At 41.6% G+C, this 22,884-nt stretch overlaps 1 protein-coding gene across 1 annotated transcript in view; it reads right to left on the reverse strand.

Moving 5' to 3' along the window:
* The window catches only part of EMILIN2 (elastin microfibril interfacer 2), a 30,373-nt gene extending 10,765 nt beyond the window's left edge, over positions 1-19,608 (reverse strand). Inside the window, exons 1-4 of the mRNA XM_031504014.3 lie at positions 19,420-19,608; positions 19,201-19,323; positions 6,600-6,775; positions 2,914-4,848 (exon numbers count right to left, since the gene is read on the reverse strand). Of these exons, the coding sequence (XP_031359874.1) occupies positions 2,914-4,848; positions 6,600-6,775; positions 19,201-19,323; positions 19,420-19,547 (2,362 nt within the window). The 5' untranslated portion in view covers positions 19,548-19,608. The remainder of the gene's footprint in view (positions 1-2,913; positions 4,849-6,599; positions 6,776-19,200; positions 19,324-19,419) is intronic.
* Positions 19,609-22,884: the final 3,276 nt, after the last annotated feature.

A 22,884-nucleotide genomic window follows, 5' to 3' on the forward strand; every position in this document is an offset into this window, starting at 1 on the left:
GGCCACAACTTCATCAGACAACATTTTGCTGTTGGTTTCAAAACCCTGCTACACAGACAACTACCACAGAAATTGCAGGTCAGGTCAAATACCCGTAACCAAAGCCAACTGCACTCCCAGAACAGTATCTGGCTGCAATACCCCACTTTTGATTCCTGGAAAACTTCATGGATATATATATGCAAAAAGGCAGTACATTAAAAGAGACCACCAACTTTAGCATGGCTTTCAGTTTCATGCCATGTGAAGGGCAAACATACCTGCAGAGACAAACAGAGTGCAATGAGAACAACTTAGACTACCAGACTTGGAGCTGGGGGAAGACACCATTTAATACGGATGGAAAGCTGCTGGATAATTTTACCTTGGAGAGAACATCATGCATGGTTCCCTAAATGCTTAGAGCAGACCACTGGCTGCTGTCACCACTGCCCTGTGTGCTGCAGGCTATTTCACTACCTTTGCCAGGAATTACAATAAATCAAATATATTTCTGGTCTCTGAGTTCATATGTGATGCACAGTCACTTGCTAAATTGGCTTCTTAGTTTGGATTGAGGCACTTGAAACCCCTGAATAAAAAATATGGAAGATTACAGAGATATTTTTAAGAGGAGGGCCATTTGACCTTGCAAGGCTTACACTGCTTGGTAAGATTTTGTGTTTCCTTTCTTGCAACACTTCCTTGCCTTACTGCCCTCAACAACTTTATTAGTAACAACTTGTTTCTGTTTTGGCCCCTCAGAAGTCAAATGACATCATTTGAATGCTACGATATGCTGGCAAACTGTGCATAAGAAATGCTCCACTGATCCAAGTTCAGGTCTTCCTGTCAAATAATGTTGGTATAGCAGACAAGGCTACAGATCATAAATGTAAAAATAGTTAAAGCCATACCCCAACTCATGTAACAGGGTTCCCAAAATCACTTCCAAAAAAGGCTCTTTTGCCAAAATTCTTCTGCAACTCAAAACTTACTTAGGCTGCTGTGCCAGACAGCGTTATTGTAATTGGAAACATTTGGGAACTGCATTGTGTGCTTCACAAATCCTTTAGAGGCCAGAGGCGCCCCAGAGCAGCAAGGGCTGCTAAGAGTGCCTGCACCCCAGACCCAGCAGCACTGTCCTTCCACAGGCTTTTAACATTCAGTGGTGGATGGAGGGATCTGCTCTGAAAAGGTATTATTTTATGGAAACCCAGGTGAGCAGAGGCTTTTTAATGCTTTAATACATTGTAGCAGGGGTTGATAAATGCAACCCATGAGGTCACTCGAACACCTGCTTCAAATAGCAGAAGAAAGATTAGTACTTGTATGTATGTTGGACCTTTCTTCAATGCTGGTCCCCAGTGCTAGTTAATTTTGGGCAAGATGGATGAGAAACAGGAGTACACAGATACATGATCTTCCATTTTAATGGTGACTGGGGTGCTTCTGCAAGACTGAGGGATAAAGGTCCCAACCCTGTTGAATTTAAGTCAAAATTACAGCAAAAGAATTATCTGATATTTACAGTCCCTCTTCACTCCACTTCCTCTTTTAAAGTTAAGTGAAACTTTTTTTTTTAATTTCACACAAAAGCTTCTCACCTCAGAAGGATTTTTGTGTCAAGTACTGCTATACAGTTGGTTTTAAACAATTAAACAAAAGAAACACATCTATCGCAGGTTTTCAAGTCTCTACCTTGGGGTGAGAAGGATATTCTTCCCTTCATGGGGCACAACTTGTCCATTTTAGAAAGAACACTCAAGAGTCTCATGTCAGATCTCTCCCAACCACCACCAGCTGCAACAGCACACAGGCTCTTTCCTCAGCACCTCTTCTAATATTAGCCAGTCACAGAAATTGGCCTCTTATTTATTTCATATGTGCACAGAATTAAAACCAGTAGCATCAACCAACCGACGAGTGCAGTTTCAAAACAGTCCCTAATTCCTATGATTTTGTGTCATGCTAACAGAAACAGGAAAACAGGAGCTCAGCTTCCTTCTGTAAACTTCAACTCTCAGGATAACAGCCCACTGCTGAAATTTGGAGCAAGAACTGCAGAGAGAACTGAGTGGCATTTGGCAAGATCTCCAAACCTTCATGGCAAGGCTCACCAGCATGCTGAGATTACCATTTCCCAGCGTTCTGAGCCAAAGGGAATGTGCCCCAGCTTCTCAGCTGCTCTAATGCAAACTTTAAACAAAGTGCAGGTAGATCTGCACCAACACGTTGGACTATTAACTGAAGTGGCTGAGGTGCTAAAACATTGCCAGCTGGAATGTGCCAAGTACTGCCAACGACCTTGTGGGAATGCAAGCTTCTGGGAGAGCTATGAAGCAGAAGTCTTATATTGCCATGCCAAGATATGCCAGAACTAATTTGCTAAACTTCTAGATCAAAGAGTTGGTGCTGAATTATATTCATAAACTCATGCTAAGCACACCAATTAGAAGAAATCTTTCTTATCATAAATTTGAATTCATTTGACTTCATTTTTCTCTCCTTGCTTTTCAATTTTCCCTGAGGAATACAGAATAATCTTCAACAACAAAAGAAAACGAAACAAAAAAATCAAATCAAATAAATTGGCATAATACAGACAATTATTACAAAAAACTCACTTTAAAATCACTATTCAAAACCACTACTTTTCCCACTGTCTTTATTCTAGCTCCAATTAAACACGAAAACATGTAAGGCTTTTTTTTTTTTTTTTTTTTTTTTGGAGGGTACTTTTAAAAGCACTCAAAGTACTCTGTGGTGTTCTGGAGTAAAGAGCCAAAATTAGAGTCACTGCAAAAACAAAGTAGGAATTGTGTAATATTAAGCTTTTCCTCTCTTTAGTTCTTTTCTAAGAGTTTTAGAAAGGAAAGCCAGTTGAAAAACAAACAAAAATTAAAAAAAAAAAAAATTAAGCAAGAAACTTACTTGTGTCAGGCTGAGATTTCAGCACGCCTTCAATGGCAGTGGTGATTTTGGAAACCTGACTATGAAACTGTTGGACAGAGTTTTTGAGGCCAGAAATATCAGTGGAATGAGATGCTATAGTTCCATTCATTTCACGGATGCAGTTCCATAAGCTGCTCACGTGCTTATTCAGACCTTCTTTAATATTCTGCAAACTGCCTGAAACAGAGTCCAGCTTGCCACAGACTTTTTCAACATGTGCGACTCTGCTCTCAACATCTGAAACACCCTCCTGGACACCTTGGGTCTTTTCTTTGCACTTGCTGAGATCATTCAGGATATGGTCATTCAGTTGTTCTAGTCTGTCTTTCACTTCACCACAACAATTCTCACTGGAATGAGCAGTTTGATTTGCAAACGTCCTCTGCATTTGATCAATTTTTCGGAAGACACCTCTTTGTGTTTTTCTGCATGTTGAATTGACACCCAGAAGCTGCTCCCTGCAGCTGCTCAGGCCATCTTGAAGATTTTTCATATCTTTATCAATGGCATTTAGATTGTATCGGAATACACGCACATCTCTCTGCATTTTCTGGATGTCACGTTGGTTACCCTTAATTAAGTTGAGTTTCTCATTAAGAGAGCTATTTAGAGACTGCAGGATAACAGAATTATTCTCTGTTTTCAAAAGCAAGTGATTGTACTTGTCATTACAATTTTCTAGCTGTTTTTGAAGGTCCTCCGTACCTCGCGGTGCAGACTGACATTTGTGCCCACAGAGCTGTTCTAGTGACAGCAGTTTGTCCTTCACAACATTCATCTCTGCTGTAAACTGCTCATTTGCAAACCCTGCATCGCTGGGCAAGATAGGCTCAGGATTAACAAACATTCCATCTGGGTCCGTGGTGTTGGCAATCTCCAAAATAGTCCCGCCTAGCCTAACCTCCAGTGCCCGCAGCTTTTGGTCAAACAAGTCTCTCAGTTCATCCACCTCAGCAGCGATAGCACCGCGGAGAGTCTCCTCAACGTAGAAACAATGTTCCTCAGCATTTCGTTCTGTAATATTCATCCTTGCATCTAGCTCCTCCAGCCTCTCACCAAACACATCTTCTAGATCTGGAGTTGACAATCTAATTATTTCATTATCTATTCTAGCATTCAAGATCCTCTGTGCTTCCACAATTCTGTCAATCTTCTTATCTAAATCTTTCATCTGTTGGTCAAAGCCATTTCCTTCACCCTTCTTGCAACAGCTGGAATCATTTGATGGAATCTGAGTGCGGAGAGAATCTATTTCTTTCCTCAAGTCATTCTCTTTTCCTCTTATAACATCAATTATCCCTACACAGTTGTTTTCACTTTCATCATACTGCTGCTGAATATCTTCCAGTTTATAGTCACAGGAGTTCTTCAGATCTGCCATTTTCTTCTCAAATCCTTCCATTATTTCTTGCCTGAGGGACTCAAATTTTGAGTCTATATAGTCCTGATATATATTGTCACGGGGCATTGTTATTGTAGGTCCTTGTGCTGCCTCCTGCAGTTGTTTTAGTTGTCCTTCATAGCCCTTTACTTTTCCACTCAGTTCCTCCAGCTCATCATTCCTCATCTTCAAGGCTTCTTTCACCTCAGCTAGCTCAGCTTTTATATCTTCCATTTCAAAATCAATAAAAGGGTCCTTTTGATCTTTATTGCTGAGGAGTCCTGGCAGCTGAATAGTGTCTGTTTCACCACCAACTGCACTGTCCGGCTCTGGGCGGTCGTAAAGGTTGTTCAGCCAAGTGACCAACATCTTGCTAGCATCTTCTTGTACAGTCAGCTTCAGGTTTTCATTCACACCTGCCACGGAGGACTGGAGTTCAATAACAGACCGTGTAAGTCTAAACAATTCGTCCTCAAGAAACTGCATTCTTTTCTCATATGGTGGAGGCTCCGGCGCTTCTGTTGGTTCTGCATCTGTTCCCCAGAAATAACAAAATGTGGATGTAAATATTCCCAGTGGTATCTGTTCTGATTTCACTTTTCTTTAAAATGAAATAATGGTTTAAACTGCCTAATGCTTGTTGTCTTTTCTGTTCTTATTTTCAGTAATTTATAATTAATATGTTATCAAAAACCTCAGAACTAAAAGTTTCAGCACAGTGACCAATTCCTGCCAAGATACAGTGGCCATAAAGAAACTGGCAACCACTCCTCCTGCTCAGCAATGGATCTAAGCTATGGTATATATACCAGACCAATACAGGTCCATACACATCACCTTAGAACCACTGCATCTCCCATAACAATAATTTGCCCCTGAATTCCCACCGAAAACTTCAGTCACAGTCATTTATGTGCCTGAAGTGCGTTTGTGCTTCCATGTTTTACTGGCCTGGGATCCAAATATGCATCCCATATATGACATGGGGTTCTGCAAGACACTCCAGTTATCCCACTTGCTTCACAAATACCTAATTATTTGGCATATATTTAAGTAGGCAATAAAAAATGCATAAAAGTGTAAAATTTATACATTCAAAACTGTTAGATTAAAATAACTTATCCTCACTGTATGAAAATCAGAAAGAGAAGACTTTTAGCCGCAATCTACTTTTTACCTATCATTAATCAATTAATGGATCTGAATCTTGTCATTAGTAGGACTTCATTTACAAAGCCATGTACAAATCTGGATGTTCAGTTTCACATAAAATGTATAACAACTGCAGAAAATCCAGAACAAAAACCCAGAAAACAGGGTCAAGAAAGGATAAATTGCAGGAATAGTCAAAAGTAATTTTTAATTTTGTCTAGAAGAGAGAAGAAGAATACAGATAATCACCATGTTTTATTATCATCTTTTGGAATTAATATTTTAGGTTGGCTAAAAAAATACTTAAAAACCTTGTTCCTAAAGCAGGTATATAATCTATGGGACTAGTTTGAAACCATGTATTCAGTCATTCAATACATTCCACTACACAGAAAACACATGTGGAAATCTGACTAAGTGTTATATATGACACTAATCTCCAATTATGTTGGAAAAGGTCCTTCAAAAGGAAACATTTGTTTATCATTTTTTCTTAATGGAGAAAAAGCATAATATGGCAGTAACAGCATTCTTTCTTGCCCTTTCAGAAGACAGTATCTTACACAGACAAACACCATTCATTCTTTAAAATATTTTTTCAGAAGTTGAGGCTTATCCATACTTACTCCCTTACTCCTCATTATTAAAGCACATAATCTAATGTGAATTTGTAAAAACTTTATAATCTAAAAAAAAAACCATTGTGAATCTGCTAGGAACCCTTAAAATTCATATCTGGGTTTTTTTGTTTGGTTTTTTCCTGGTCTTTTTTTTTATTTTATTTAGTAATAGTATTTTTTTTTTCCTGAACATTGGAGAAAACACCAAAAAAACCCTGTAAATTCGTACAAAACCCACAGTCTTAACCCAAAGATTTTGTGGCACCATGAGTAGCCAGCTACCATTTCCAGCCAGTGTTCTACAGCCCATTCCTCTGTTATTCTTTGGGAAATTCTCTGTATCAGGATTGATATTGCCTGGCTATTATTTCCTCATCACACAGAGTCTTTCACATGGCTTTTGTATCTGCCAGCAGTAGAATTCACTAGCAACCATAATGATTGTTATCCCTAGAAGATAAAACAAGAAACCAGACATGACTGTGCATACCAAAATTCAAACAAAATGTTACCTGTGCCTTTCTTCACAACAGCTTTCGCTGGTGTTGTGGGACGACGAGCAGAGTTTGGCTTTTCTGCTGGCCCTTCCCTGCAGTCCTCCCCTTTGTAGCCAGGACAACATCTCCATTCCAGCTCTGTCACTGTCTTATATGCAACTGTGTACCGAGGTCTGAAACTCGTTCGGTATCTGCCGAAACAGAAAGCATTTTAACCAATCCATAACCTAAGCTGCTATTTAGATTAAAATTAAAAACAGGTTTTGGGACTTTTTATAATGAAAATCAAATACTTACAGCCATCATTCATTTTCTGCTTTAAACATCAAATGAACACATGCGTCTGTCTAGCTGCCTCCATTCAACACAGTCATGATAGGGAGCCATGGAATACGGTCTTTCATGTATGAGCAGAGGGATAAAATGTTGTGGCAAGTGAAGGTACAACTCATTAGACACCGCTGACAGTACCCGTGACCACCAGTGTCTTAGACTACAAATTCAAAATGCTTTTCCACTAACTTTACATTGGAACCCTCCCCCCAGGGCTCTTCTGAGCATCAAAAAATGCTTCTGCCTGCTTTGCCCCATTTGTATTTCCACAGTCTCCACTTAAACCATTCCTCAGAACCCATATGTACAGCACAGTCAAAGCTGGGAGGGATATTCCAGAGAAGGACAAAATGCTAAAAGTGTGAGTCAGACAAGGACATGAAAGAAGGAATCAGATTGAACACTACAACCAACGAAGAAATCAACTCATTCCTACTTCATCAGTTAAGTTGAAGAGGGTCTGGCAGACAAACCTATACACACATTATGTACATACAACCTTGAGCTTCCCTGATTAACCACTCAAAAGTTAATAAATGACAAATTCTGGTTGTGCAACTTTCTTTAAGGCAGGGTCATCCTGTGCTGTATCTCCATCTATGAGCTGCTCATAACTGCAGTGGTTTGCTGTGCCTGTCAGCTTTTCAGACTCTGACTTGGAGCATGTAAACTCAGAGGTTTCCAATCCTTGTGTACCTTCTGATTACCATATATGAAACAGCTGTAGACTTCACTCCAGCTCATCATTTCTTCTACAGTTTTCACTTAAACATCTGCTGAACCCTGTTTACAAAGTACAGAAATCCCAATGGTAAAGTGCTTTATAAATTAAATAGAGGAGTGCAATGTAGAGGGCACCACTAGGGAGAACAACATCCCGGCCACCCAGGAACTTCCTTTTCTTTCTCCCTTATCTAAAGTATTAAACCACATCTTCTGTAGATAATTTGGGTTTGAATCCTTTCCTTCCAGCTAGCTGCCAGAGTCAGGAGAAACAGGATTAACCAGATACTTCAGTGTTTTGAAGTGGTTTTGAGAGTAATTACAACCTCTCTCACAACCACCACATTACTGAAGTGCAAACTCTGAACCTCCAGATCAGTTTTCCCATGCTGGAAATGGTTGTACATACTTCTGTATGATTTCCATAAAACACTTAACTGCTCCTAACTTTGTGTGTGTTCCTCGTTTTATTTTCAGGGCCAAACCCCTTTCTGAAAAATACAGTATTTTAGTTATTATCAAATGCCAAATCTCTCTTTTTTCCCAACAAAATTTTAAGAATATAGCTGAAACTTATTTTATAAAATGAGTAAGAATTACATATATGCAAATTGTGCTGCTCTTCAAATTACAGAATGAGGATTTTCCATCACATTTCTGACAATTTTCTCTTTGAGCACCTTCTGTGTAGTCTTCATCAATATAGACACTTTCAGATGGCTTCAATAGCCAGAAAAATAATAAGAAACAACCAAATACAAAATAATAATATAAACAAATAAAAAGAAATAAAGCTTAATATTTTTCCAGTATCAAAAATTTAAAACTTTTCCAAACTCCATCTTAAAAAGAAAAAACAGGCATGTTTGACATTCTCACTCTTCTTTGTTTTATAGTTTCCTGGTCCTAATAGGCATAAAATACTTAAATATGAATTAATTTTTAAATATAATTGAAAAACAGTCCACTTCTAAAAAAATTCTTTCTTAAAAGTTTGAAACAACACAAATTAGAACTGCTTTGTTTTCAGATATGGTACATCAAATACAAATTAACCTGAATCCTAAATCACAGTTCCCCTAGAGCCAAAATAAGCTAGAATCAGAACATTTCAAAATCTGTGTCTAGAACAGCTTTCATATTCACACTTTGAACTGTGGTAAGAAGACAGCTATACTCAAGGATGGCTCAAAAATTCAACTGGAATTTACTTACCATGAGCTACTTCTCTATACTGCTAGTCCAGCTGAATGAATCACACAGCTACTCCCATTTCCTCCAGAAAGGCTAGACATGTAAGGCTAGGAAACAGGAACTTACACTACCACTTCTCTAATTTGAATGCAGTCACATAAAAATTTCTTTAAAATCACAGTTTCACTGCTACAGCTTCTCTACCAATGACATTCTTCAAGCACAACTGCTGTGCAAGTTGCAAGGAACGGTGTCACTGCAACAGCACCATCCAGCTGCACTAACAAATGACAGCGCCAGCATGCATCCAGCCCCAGGGAGGTTCTCAATCACACAAGATACTTTTTAAAGTCAGAACTTTGCTCACTCAGTGACTTTCAGTGGAGGAGCTGAAGACTTCCAGGATTTTGCTAGGATATAGCAGTCTAACAGCACAGAACACAATTATGTTCTTGGTTACAGTTCTAACAAAACAAACAATAAGTTTCACCTAAGCATCCCTAATTTGTGATTCTATGCATGTGAAAGACACAAGACTGGGAACTATCAAAATATACAAATTAGACATGGCTTTATTTAAATCTGCAGTATTCTGAATCCAATTACCCATAGCCACAGCAAACTTAAAATACACAATCACAAATTTACAAAACACAAAATGCACTCAAGGCAGCCAGAGAGACAAAATGTTCCTTCTCTATAAAGCTGGATAAAGATACATAGTTGGAATGTAACACGAAGTTTCATATGGCTTATCTGGCAGGTGTGAATCTTTACAGAGTTACCTAGTGAGGCAATTTTGTCAAAAGGTTCCACAAAAGTTTCCTGAGTATCTTAAAAATTGAGGCTCTGCTATTTTATACCTGTATATGCTGCAATGCAATTCAGAACCAGTAAAGCATCAACTCTTCCTCTGGTTGACTTGGATTTCTGCTATTCAAATAAGTGTTAATAAACACAATTACTTTTACAAGTATTCTTCAAAACTATTCTATAAAATAGTAATTTCTTATGTGGTTAGAAGCTACATATAACACACCAGCATTCACTGTGCCTAGTCACTCCATTATCCTGTGGACTTCAAATCCAAGATGAGGGTCATAATCTCTTGATGAACTGAGCTAAATACGGAAATAATAATTTTACAAGGCATGAATAAAGGTGAATATCAACTGTCTCTAATCTTTCATTGCAACAGAGAACATAAGAACAGCTGTTTTTTAGTTTTTCTGCAACAGGCTTGTAACTACCCATACCTACTGCCTTCACCATGAACTCAACATGCTGATCAAATGAGAAAACATTTCCACAATGTTAATACAAACCTCCACTTTTAATATCTTAAGTGTTTCACAGCCGAAATGAAGTTGTACAGAGTGACAACAGCACTCAAATATTCCTCTTCTTTGAGAGAGAAATACTTCCATAGGAAAATGCTTAATTAAAAACCCATGTTTGCTGCAAATGCTGGACATTTTCACTGGGGCATGAACTATAGTATTCTCACGGTGCTAAACCACAGAAGGAAACAGTTAACACTCATATTTGGAATGTCACCTAATAGCGATAAAACAAATCAGAAACATTTGGATGAAATTGGTGGGAAAACATATGGATCAGCTCTGTAACTGGATATTAACATTCAACCTTTTGGGAAATGCAATGAGATAAGTGCCACCACATCCTCACTGCAAGGAAGGGACCACAGAATCAGCATGTTTCTACATAAGCAGCATACAAAATGTTTACTCTGAGCACAATGCTTCAAGGTTGGTCCAAAATTCTGTAGTGATTGGAACAAGTCCCATGACTTCAGCAGCCGCAAATTTCTGTCTTTATAAAATAGAAGATATCAAATCTACACTGCTTAACATTTTCATTGCATGTAGACACATTCTTTGTAAGTTGCATCGTCTGGTAGTTATATTTATACAGTTTACTATAGCTACATAGTCCCAGTCATCCAAATCTCCAATATATTGCAATGGAAGCACAGAAGTGGCATATAGACACCACCCCAAAACACTACCTAGAACATGTAATTAAGTGCAATCATATTTTGACCAAACATTTTTTATTTTGTAGGCCGAAAATACTTCTGCTGAAAATAAGCCTTATTGGCTGTTCATACTACACAAACAGTGAACTAAAACCAGTTGATGCCATGTTTCCTGCTTCCCAAATGTGCAGGCCTATTTGTATTGGTGGCAGCCAAATGGTGGCAGCAATCCTAGTTTCACCAAAATCTTTGTAGATTTTAGCAGTCTGTCACAGTTGTCAGCACAGCTGGATTTCAGGTGCCTCGTGTGTAGGTAAGGACAGGTTTGAGTTCTCTGTATTTCCATGAAGTTCTCTATATTTCTAGGACTAGAGCAGCACTCCACACAGGCAGCAGAGTCAAAACAGGGCTGCATCTCACCCTAAAGTCATTATTTACATCCTATTACCTACAGAGTGTGCTGGACACTGCTGACTTGCATCTGTGTCACTATCACTGCACTGCACATCAGCTCCCACACTCAAGATTCATCCCTCTGCATTCAGGGCAGACAGTTTGGGTCAGGGTGAATCAAATCCCTTTGATTCTTTTTCTTTGAGTACCTTGCCACTATGCAGCAGCACTGGCAGCTAGCTTATGTTCTAGCCCACAGATGAGCCTAATTTGAGAGAAATGTGTCTCTCCCAAGAATTTATCCTAAGACATTTATAGCAAGCAGCAAAAATGTGTTTTGATGCAAACAGATAAACCTACAGAAGTCTAGGTGTTGAGTGAAAGCAAGCCATCAAGGCTGTAATAAATCCCAATTATGCAATACAGCAAAAATCTATTTAAAAAGAATCCTATTGAACTTCAAAATAATTTTCCATTTCCATCTGGCATTAGAGACACTAATCTGCTTCTTACATATGGATTTAAGCAAGTCTTATCTTACATTGCTATTTTCCCTTTACCTGGCTTTTTTTTTTTTCTTTCCAAAATTTATATAAAGTAGGTCAGTAAATGTCTTTACAGGCATTGGGGTCTGGGCAATTACATTTTCTTGAGAAAAATGCCACTGACCTTAGACACTAGTCCAGTGCCTGGCCCACTCACAGCCATCTAGACTGAAGTTCCTCAAAGGCCTTTGGTTAACATAATAGACAAAACAAAACATATATAATGAAAAGCAAGAAGTGAATGTTTCAAATTTTTTTTGTGCTGGGAGAAACAAAGTTTTGAGACACTTCTGTGGAAAATATGAAGTTATGACAAGCATCACTAGTGCATACGACCACGGAGATTCAGCTTCTCCTGGCTTGCACAGACACACAAGGGAGTTCTTCATAAAGTTTGCAGCAATGTATAGCACGGCCAACATTTGTACCAGATCTGTTCTGAGCTAAATCCTGAAAAAAAATTGCTACTGTCTGAGAGGATTAACAGGGAAGAAACTGAAGGAAAGCAAGGGAATGAGTCAAAGTACTCTGCATCCACAGGAACACAATTACCTGCTGTGTACACACCCAAGAAATCACCCATCCAGGTCACTGCAAAGAGTGCTTCAGTATCTGACTATGAAGGCACTGTAATTTTACTGAATGTTTCATAAAATAGGAATGAACATTTAGAGACTTGTACTTTTTTCCATTGGTTATTTTTGCTTGGTGGCTTCACGCTATCTGGAAAGTATGATGGGAGAAGATGGCCTTCTATCTGGAAGAAATTGCTAAGTGGGCAGATATCTGGCACAGGTGATCGTATTACTCCTTCATACAAGGAAGGAAAAAGTTGTATTTGTGTATCCCTAAATAAAACTGTCATCTCATCTAGTGGTAGTGGTTCTAGCGAAGAAGCAGACAACCATGCTGCCCCAATCAGCTCACTACAGCCTGGTCTCTGGTACTTTGCTGTCTTCAACACTGAACACTTGTTCAATGCATCTGAGAGAATCTGGCTGAATTTTACTGCAGAGTTCATGTTTTCTTCAGTAAGAAGTACAGAATATTACAGGAACTGGTAGAATATAAAAACATTCAACTATTCTCAGGCAACACCACATGGTTTCATTTCAAAGTCTCCAAAAGTGCCATTGTTCACTGCTTATACAGTGGATTTTCTGCTACTCAGCTGGAATTCTTCTATCAAAAAAAGATGAGATTCAAACTCTAATTTTATCTCTTGGGAGAGAAATGCTTTTTTTCATGGGAAGAATGAACCAAGGGACTGCACACTCTGAAATATGACCTCATGTCTCATACTAGTGATTTTTTCTTGTTGTGTATATATCTTCATACACAAATACCTACCTATCTCTCTAACTCTCTCTTGGCTGCCAAGGATTTTATTTTCAAAAAGTTGACCACTAAAATCCAGTAGGAAATTCACAGAAGTTTAAAATGGTAATACTCTTAATGTTCATAAATTACCACTAGATAGGCATCCTCTTCTTATGAGCAGCAAAACAAGGATATAGGATGCATTTCAGTAACTCAGAGCCAGAGACAGCCTGTGGAAAAGCTCAAAGCACAGCTTCAGTTTTGCGATTTACAATGTTGAAAGGCCAGTCAAACACATGATAACAGATCAACAGTAAGCTATTAAAATCCCACTTAAATAAAATGGGATAGGAGAACCCTGAAAAGACAGCCCTTTCAAAAGGAATTCACGGAAGTTTTGTAGAGCAGCAACGTGCGGTGCTCAGTGATGGAACAGGAACAACTCTGCAATAGGTTATATGTTTACAGCATCATCACTTGCCTCTTCCAGCAGCAGCAACCAAATTTCTCACCTTACACAAGTGGAGAGATGAAGTGAGGATGCAGAGCACTGCTGCTGATAAAGCTGCCTGCAAAACTCAGCTCCAATAATATCTCTTCTGCTTCCCTGTCCATGAAATAAGCTGCTTTCTAGAATGCTCTAGAAAGAGCTGTTGCTGAAAGAGTATTTGAAAAAATACCCGATGAAACAAATAACCAATACTTTCAGGAAGACAAGAGGTAACCTGTGGGATTAAGTGGAACTCCAACTTTGTGACTAAAATGGAGCATTGTTTTGAGAGCTGTTACTTTTCAAGACACCAAGTTAAGAGTGAACCAGAAGGGAAAGATGAGATGTGAATGCAAAAATGAAGTCAGATGGGAGTCATAATATCCCCAATGTGTAAAACCGGCACTGCCCACTGTCTAATGATACAAAATGTTCCTTTATTATTTGGGTGATTTATGATGAAATACACTTAAATAGCTCAAGAGCTCCCCGCAAATAAAAATTTACTGCTTTGGCAACAGTTTGTTGCTTAACAGAACAGGTCCCAGACCTCCAGGTCACACATTTCTCAAACCAGAAAAGCATGAAATTTTAAGTTGTCACATTAATGTGAAGTGGGGAGCAGCATGGGATTTTTTGGGGTTTTTTTAACATTACTGCAATAAACTCAATTGATAAGTGAAATGAAAATTCCCTGTCCAGTTCACAGAGAAGAAAGATTCTGCTGTGTTCAGTGTGTGGAGACAGAGATGCACAATTTCAGGCTTGGAGAGACAGCCAGGAAAACTTACCACACCCAGCAGGATCTCAAAGACTTTCAAACAAGCACTCCAGGAGACTAAAGTTTTTTTAAGTTTCCTTACTGTTTTCAATGCACAAGCCCTAGGCTAACCTCCCTGTGTAGTCAGCTTGCTGGAGCCTGTACAAAGAAATTCTGCTTCATACAAAAGTACACAAAGTTGGAAAGAAAGTCCTGAAGATCTTTATAGATACTTGGAGGGGAAACATTAAACAGCTCTTGCTTTCCCTTCAAGTTTTTTGTGCATCCTGAAAGTTTTTTTTAATGAGATATGTATTGCTGGAAGCCGGTGGCAAAAACAGGCTCAATCTGTGCTGACTTGTATATCAGAGGTTTGATCCTGTCTGGTGCTGAGCACTCTGACACTGAGCTGCATGCTTGATTTCTAGCAACAGAACACTCTCAGAGGAAGCTACACTGGGAATGTTAGAAGGTTGAAAACTACATGGGGATTTCCTATATGTTCCTAGACCAGGGCTGATGTGCTCCACCCAGGTCATTCTGGGGTTGCCAGATGGATGAAGCCATCCAACTTGAACTGGATGTCTCATGTGAGGGTTTTCAGTTATAAAACTTCCACTTTTACCCAGTAATATAGATAATAAATGTGTAATACTGCTGATTAAGAGCAGAGTTTTACTCATAAGTAGTAATTTATTCAGATGTTTATGAATGCAGGAAACTTTTAGTAACCTTCTCTAAAGTAATTTTAATCTTGGGCTTTGTTTCTGGGCCATGAATAAAATTGTGTTTAGTTTGGCACTGGCTTTATTTATGATCATTTGAAAGTATAAAATGACAAGAAGTTGGAAAATATTTCTCAGTGAGAGATTTGGAGAGGCTTGCTGATTAGCTATTGTTTCATTCATCATTTTCTGGGTCATTTTCTAAATGAAATAATAGGCTTGCTTAGTATACATTTAGCATTAGTGTTAAGATGAGAAGCTTACACTAAATCATGAAATTCACTCCTCACAAGCTGAAGACAGATGACCTGACATGAGCACACAAATATCTTTGCTCACTCGAGTATAATTAATGGGGACTGGTACATGAATTAGGAGATCTGATAAAACCTCCTTTCTTCAAGTCCCTGAGCAACCTTATCTAAATTTGAAGCTGGTTCTAGTGTTAGCTGGGGGCTACAAGGGGATTGCATGACCTCCAGAGGTTCTTACTAAGCTAATTTTATTTATTTATGACCTCGTAGGGGGAAGTCCTCTTTGCAGTTCTGTAGCAAAGACATAAACCCAGAAAACATTCAGCCACTTCAGTTCACTTCAGACTTTAAAATCAAAACCTTACTAGTGGAAGCAGTTTTTCCCAAAAGCACTGGGCCATAAACTGGTGCACCTCTGGTACAGCCAGTGTGCCCACACATACTACAGAACAAGAGGCAAAATAAACAACTGCTATTCAGCATCCTACCCTGAATGGGCTATAGTGACCAGAGGATGTCCCAAACAAACCACAACCCTAAAGAGTGTGTAGGATCTAATCAGAAAGGCAACATGTTTTTTCTTTAAGAAATAGATAATGCTACTAGTCACAAGTTGCTGTTTTTGCTAATTAAGTTATCAAACCATTCATAGAAAGCTAGGAAGGGAAATTCGTTACAAAAGAAGCGGTGAGGGGACAATTATTTATGAAGCAATATTAAATGTCAAAACATCCAAGCACTTTCTAGTGAGTATAAACACTAATATTTTTGTAAATTTCAGCCCAATGACCCACAAATAACAAAGTTTCTCCTTCCTTTGCTAGTCAGTTTTAAGAAAAATAAATCAGGAGCCTCTCACACTTCAAAGGGAACATACTTCAAAGGGCATTTCTGCTCTTTCTTTCTACTCTCTCTCTTCCTATCTCTTAAGCAGCCACACTTCAACTCACATTCATCCCTGACACCTTAATCAGCCAAAGTATTCACCAACTTTTCAGCAAGGAAATGCACTATTGAGCCCAAGTACCCATAAAACAGTTAAACAATGAAGTGTAATAATTTCCTGAATTTCAACTTAACCTTTCAAGAAATACACCCTGCAGCCAAAGTGAATTTACAGTTAACAATCATGGAAGTGTAGTCATTCCAACAGGGGGCTTTAGGGTTTTTGTCTTCAGATAAATTATATTTTAATGGGCCTAAAGGGTAGATAAAATGGGTTCATGCATGCATATGATTTTAGGCTTAATCACCAGAGCTTTCTATTTCAAAAAAACAAACAATAATTCAAAGACAAATCAGGGCTGACTATAATCCATATCTACAACACACAGTCTCTTGTCTGTAAAGAACACATGGACTTCAGGAGTACACTGCAAGTTTAAGGCAGTGAAATGCTCCCCTATACACTGTAATATAAATAATTATTATACATAACCTAGACTACACTAGATGGGCTCTTTAAATCTAGTCTTAAACTAATATAAACCAACAGTAGATTTAACAATAGACCTAATAGTACTTAAGTACTAATAAAACACACACATCCATGACACAGTTAAGGAACTCTTTGTTTGGTTTGGATCACACTGTCCCCACTGTCTGCTGCTGAATGAGCTCTTAGATAAACCATGGGTACCGAGAGGAGACTACACAGGGACTGTACTTCATTCCCATGAATATCTGCTATCTAGCTCAGTTTGAGTTCTCTGTTCAAGTGTATAAAGGAGAAAAAAAAGATAATTTCCACAAAGTCCTCACAGTAATTTCTTTGATCTTTTATAGCTCTTTCCTATTTTTGTGGGCATTAGCTAGCAAACATATATAAACACATTTTGTTATTCAGACAGCTACTCCTTCTGAATTAAACAATATTTTTCACAGGAATCAAGTTAGGGGTTTGCAAGATTTGAGGCATGTATTTCAAACTTTTGGATTAGCACTCTCTTACTCTGCCACTAAGAGAGTGCATATGCAACAGACACAAAAATAAAATGACAACCTATAAACAGTTTTGAACACAAAATTTCAAGATTTTGATATTCCACCTTCTCTTGGTGTTAATCATCTAGTACCATGACAGGAGAAAAATTTTTATGTTAAGAATAAGGAATATTTTATATTTAAGAACAAGGAATTGTTCTGCAGTTATGTTAGTCTCTTTGGTGATGTTCATCAAGAAAGTCATACAGAGGAAACAAAGTCTTATGATAAGTATCTAATTCCATTCTCAAAAGAACAAAAAAACCCCATGAGACTGGACACATCTGGTGAGACCAAATGTCTGTTCAGCCCCACATTCTATCTCTGACAGCAGCCAACTCCAGATGTTTAGAAGCACAAGGACAGACAATGCCATTTCAGAGAACCACAGAGAAATCTGGAAGGGATGGGACTTCTGGAGGTCATGCAGTCCAGCCCTCTGCACAAGCTGGGCTTTCCCTTGTTACTCCTGCCAATAATCTCACACTCTCAGTGCAGGAATTTCCTGAGCTAGAAGCAATGCCTTTGCACTTTCTTCACTATCTACTAGCAGATAGTCCATGAAAGTCCTAATTTGCCGCCTCTGAAATTCCTTATCTTAATGCGTGGTGATTTATGTGTTTAAAGAGCTCAGTTTCAACCCCTCCTCATGCCTCTGTAGCTCCACTACAGAGACTTCTCCGGCTAGAGGACACACCCCGTTACACATCCACAAACTCAGTCAGAAGTCCAAAATGGCCAGTTCAAGACTCCAAAGAGAAACAAGGGAAGTTACACAAGACGGTGTTACTCAGCTGTCCTTGTTTTTTCCCCCTCCAATTCTAGTGTTTATATAGAGAAAAGCTGGGTTTTTAACGAAAATAACAGCTTAAACAAACAGAAAGCAGCATATTTGAATGCCAAGCACCCAACACCTATTGTCACGGACCCCAGGGTGGCAGTGTCATTGGTGTCTGAAGTTCTATTTCAGTATTACCCAGGATCTTGCAATATCTGTCTCATCATCACTGTTTCACATCAAAATAAAAACTAGTTGCTGTAGCTTTATTGTTAAACACTCTTCCTCATCACCTCAGACCGAGTCTAAGCCTATGAAAATCTATGGGTGTCTTTCCAGTGACTTCCTGGGGATGCTGAAATGGTTTCACAGAGTGCATACTGCCTAGAGCATTCAAACAGAAGTGTGTAAATATTACTGCTTTTCAAGTGGAAAAATGAAGAAAGGAGATTTGCCTGCGAATAGCCAGCAGGTGAGATCCATCAGTTCCCTAACGCCTGCTGTAGCACACCTTGCTGAAGTGGCCACTCCACAGATTACCACGTGGTCACACGCACGAAGATTAAAATAAAACAAGCAACTTTACACTACCCCCCATAAAATGTGCACTGGCCGCTCCCCTCGCAGGATAACAGACAAGGACGCACAGACTCTAAAGGTGCTGGCTCACGTTCCTGGCTCTCTCCCTTTCCGCGCCGATCCAGCACAACGGAGCAGCAACAAAACCGGTTTTGAGCGCGGCTGTGCGCTGGCAGCTCTGGCCCAGGTGCGCTCCCAGCAGCGCATAGGTGCGGTCCTGGTGCCGGCGCTGCCGCCGCCCACGGAGAGCAGCCCGCGTGCTCTCCGCCCGCCTGCACGCCTCTCCGAGCCGACGAGGTGCCAGCGCGGCTCCCCTCGGCAGCACGGAGCGGCCCCTCAATCTGGCTCTAATTAGCTCGGACCTGCTGTCCGCAAAGAGCGAGCGCTTTGTTCGGGCGCGCTGGGGCCGGGGGCGCCCCGCAGCCCCGCCGCGACCCTGCGCCTGTCGGGGCGCCGGATCCGCCCGGTGCATCCCCGCCGGGGCTGGGCAATGGGTGGCCAAGCGCTCTCCCCGCCGAGGTCGCCCCCTGCGCTACTTACACAAGGGTGGGCTCGCAGGGGAACTGGTTCCAGGCGCACTTGTACTGGGCCTGGACGTAGCTCTCCGTCCCGTCCAGCACCGAGCAGCTCACGTTCTTGTTCACTATGTAGGCGCACCAGTTCCTGGGGGAGAAGGACAGCGTCGGTCAGGCACGCCGGGCTCCGCAGCCCGCCCGGCCCGGCGGGTCGCGGAGCCGCCCCGGGGCGGGCGGTACTCACTTGCTGCGGGAGCCCGGCCGGGAGTACGGCAGGTGCGGGGTGCCGTGGCTGAGCCCGGCGGCGCCCAGGGCGAGGAGGAGCGGCAGCGCCCATCCCGAGGGCGGCGCGGGCCCCGGGCGCAGCTCCATGGGGCGGCGGGCGAGCGCAGCGGGCCGGTGCCTCTCCGCCGGCTCCCTCCGTCCGTCTGTCCCTCCGTCCGTCCCGCCCGCTCTCAGCTCCCTCACTGACGCAAATCCCCCCACCCCGTTTCCGCCCTCCACGGCGGCTCCGCACCCCCCTCCGGCCAAGGCGCCGCTCCCCTCAGCCCGCCCGGCCCCGGCCCCCGCCCCGCTGCCGCCCCGGCCGGGCAGGAGCGCTGCGGCAGCCCCGGCCCCATGTGCTCCCCTCGGGGCGGCCCCCGGCCCCGGCCCGAGCTGGCCGGCCACAGCCCCCGAACCAGTTTTCCCCCCGGGAAAGCTGACGGGAGCAGAGGGCCGGGCCGCTGGGGAAGAGCTCCCCGCTGCCGGGACCCGGGCAGAGGGCAGCCCGCGAACCGCGGGGAAGGGGGACCGGGCTCTTGAGGTGGGGCCGATGCGGACGTGCTGAGCTCCCGATGCCTGCGGGGGACGCTGAGGCTGTGGCAGCCCTGTGGTCCTGCCTGACGTCAGTGCCATGAGGTGGTTGGTGTTCCCTTCGCGGCCCGATGACGGCTCATTCCGCCCACTGTCATGGGAAGGGCACTGGCGGCTACCTCAGCGAGGGATGTACAATAAGCCTTTATTTGTAAGGAGAGGTGTTCACTGAGCAGAGTGAGAAAGGGGCGTTCAACTTCACTTGGCTGTTAAAATCCAACTCAAGGACCTTGACTGAGTGGCCTGCCCATGTGAGGCCATCCCACCGAGAGCAGGACCACAGGGATGTCCCTCTATCCTCCTAAGCTCCTACTCTTTTGTGAGTTGGATTTTTGGGCTGAAGTGACACTCAACAAAAGCATCGAGGTTGGGCCAGGGCAGGCTGCTCTCACCAGTAGGAAGGAGGGCAAGGGAGAGAGTGATCTTTGGGTGGAGAATAGTTTGGGTGGGATATTTGGGAACAGTGCGGGCTGCTGCTCCTGCTGAGCCTGGCCAGTCCCAACCCTGCTCACGCCAAGGCCTCCCATGGCCAACAGCAGCTGCTCAGGCTTTCCTTGCTCTCACACGCAGGCAGAGCCAGCAGCAGGGCAGGGCTCTTCCTTCTGCTGTAGGCAGCAGCCTGCTGACCTCATCATTTGCCCCCACCTGCTGAAACAGGCAAATTTCATCTGCCAGTCTTACTGGGAGTCTCACCCAACAACTTCACTCTGCAAGTCTGCAGGGAAATAAACTTTAAATGCTGAGGTCAAAACGATGCGTTCAGACTGATTTTTAGAAACTGTTTCATTGGAAATGTACACTAAAGCTTCCTGTCCCCTGGAGAATGTGTGCCATTACAGATGCATAGGAGCACTTCATTGGCAGTAAATAGCAATGGGAAAAGATGAGATGCTGCTTCAATCTGTCCCATTTCATTTGAAACCCTTCTAATGGTCTGTAGATGCTTTGAAGAGGATAACATCTCACTCTATTAAGAAATTATGCTTTAAGCTTCTCAAGGGTTAAACAATTTCCTGTGCCACTGTTTGCATTCATGGAAGCATGTAATTCGGTTTTCATTATTTGTGCAGGCAGAAATTATCTGGAGTTTCCCAAGCCTGTAGAGAGCAAGACTACAGTTCAGTTCCTAAAAAGCAATGAAGAAGGCTTTTTCTTCCTTTCCCCCTTCCTCACTCAGCCAAGGAACTCATGAAATTTGACCTTTTCCAAAAGTGATGAGCAACATGGAAGAGCTGCATATTGTCCCACAAAGGGAAAGTCATAAAATATGAAAGACTGAGGTCATGCCTGTCTTGAGAATGACTGCACAGTACAAAAATTAATAGACTGATTTAAACAAAATTAGCATGAAGCAGCAGTATATTTCCATATGCTAAACACTGAGTTTACATTTTGGTGAAGGAAGACAAAGCAGATGTTACCTGATTTGCCATGAGGGCACCCAAATTACCTGTGAACCCGAGTCAATTGCCTGACCAAATGTAACATGGAGGCACCATTAGAAGGAGAGTTGTTAGATCCCCTGCTTACCCCATGGATATGACAGATAATATATCAGGAGCTTTCTGCAACTTCAGGACTCTGTCAATGTTTGTTCATTCAAGAAGTATGCAAGAAAATCTCTCCCAATTCCTGATATACAGTTGTCCCTTCACTGTCTGGATCAACTACTTTGTAAATATTTTGAAACAAGGCTTTGATAGCATTTGCTGCCATTTCTTTAAAAGGCTGTGTAAGACTTCTTCCACTGTCAAAGCACAGTGCATTTTGGAGTTTGTTTCATTTAAAATAAACCATAACAATGAAAAACAAAATCCTGCAGGACCAGTCCCATCTTCTCTCTGAAACTAGAGCTCTGTTGGAACTTGAATACAAGTGCTGGTGCAGAGAGTAAAGTTTTAGGGTGGCTGCATGATGGCTCAGTAAAGAATATCAGTAGAAGATGACTTTTGCTAGAAGTCTCGAGCTGAATAGAAATGGATGAACTTGGATGGGTGCATAAAGCTGATCTCAGCTCCTCTGATATTCACACTGGGCCTACCAGTGTGATATCAGCTGATTGAATAGTAACCAGTACAGAAATGGGGCTTTGCCTGGAGAATCTTCAGCTCAGGTGCATGCTGAAGATGTGGTCCAAGCTCTGTGTATGGCTGCATTCTTTCAGCGGGTGTGACTAGTTTTATTTCACAGTGTAAGTATGAGGGTTAATCGCGTTCTCAAGGAGACAGAAATGATCACATTTTGTATTTCTGTGCTATGTCATCTCATCTCTAAAATTCACAGTAATCCCAAGACAGATGATTCTTACAGTATATGGAAAGCATCCCTCCACCCCTCCCTACAAATGGAGCATGTAGCCTGTGAGTGCACTGAGGAGAGCTTCAGTGGCTGGCGAGCTCAGTACACACATCCTTAGGAGACAGAGTTCAGCAACATGAGTCCATAAATCCTTTGAAATATTTTAAAGTTCTTGTTTCTTTATTAAGCAGTCTGGCTGTGTTTCTAGCACCAAGATCAACTGTACTTTCATACTTCATAAGAGGATAATGATGGGGAAACAACAAGGGCCATGTGCAAGGGCTGCCAGAGAGAGAAAACTGCACAGAGGTGGGCAGAATAATTTGCAAAAACATTACCAGATATTTACTGCAGAACTCCAAGAGAGAAAGGTGTCTGTAGTGGTGTGGTGCATGGGGTAAGAAATGGTGTTTTCCCTGCAATTTACGTCCCTTATCCACCAGATTTTCTTTTCTGTAGATTTCAGCAACAAATTGATTTGTGAATTCTGCGTTCCTTTTCTTCAGTTTCACTGTCTCAAAACATTGCCAAAGTAACGTGAGGTGAATGGTTTTCA

The sequence above is a fragment of the Lonchura striata genome, chromosome 2 (genome assembly GCF_050655825.1).
Source record: "Lonchura striata isolate lonStrDom1 chromosome 2, ASM5065582v1, whole genome shotgun sequence".
Lineage (NCBI taxonomy): Eukaryota > Metazoa > Chordata > Aves > Passeriformes > Estrildidae > Lonchura > Lonchura striata.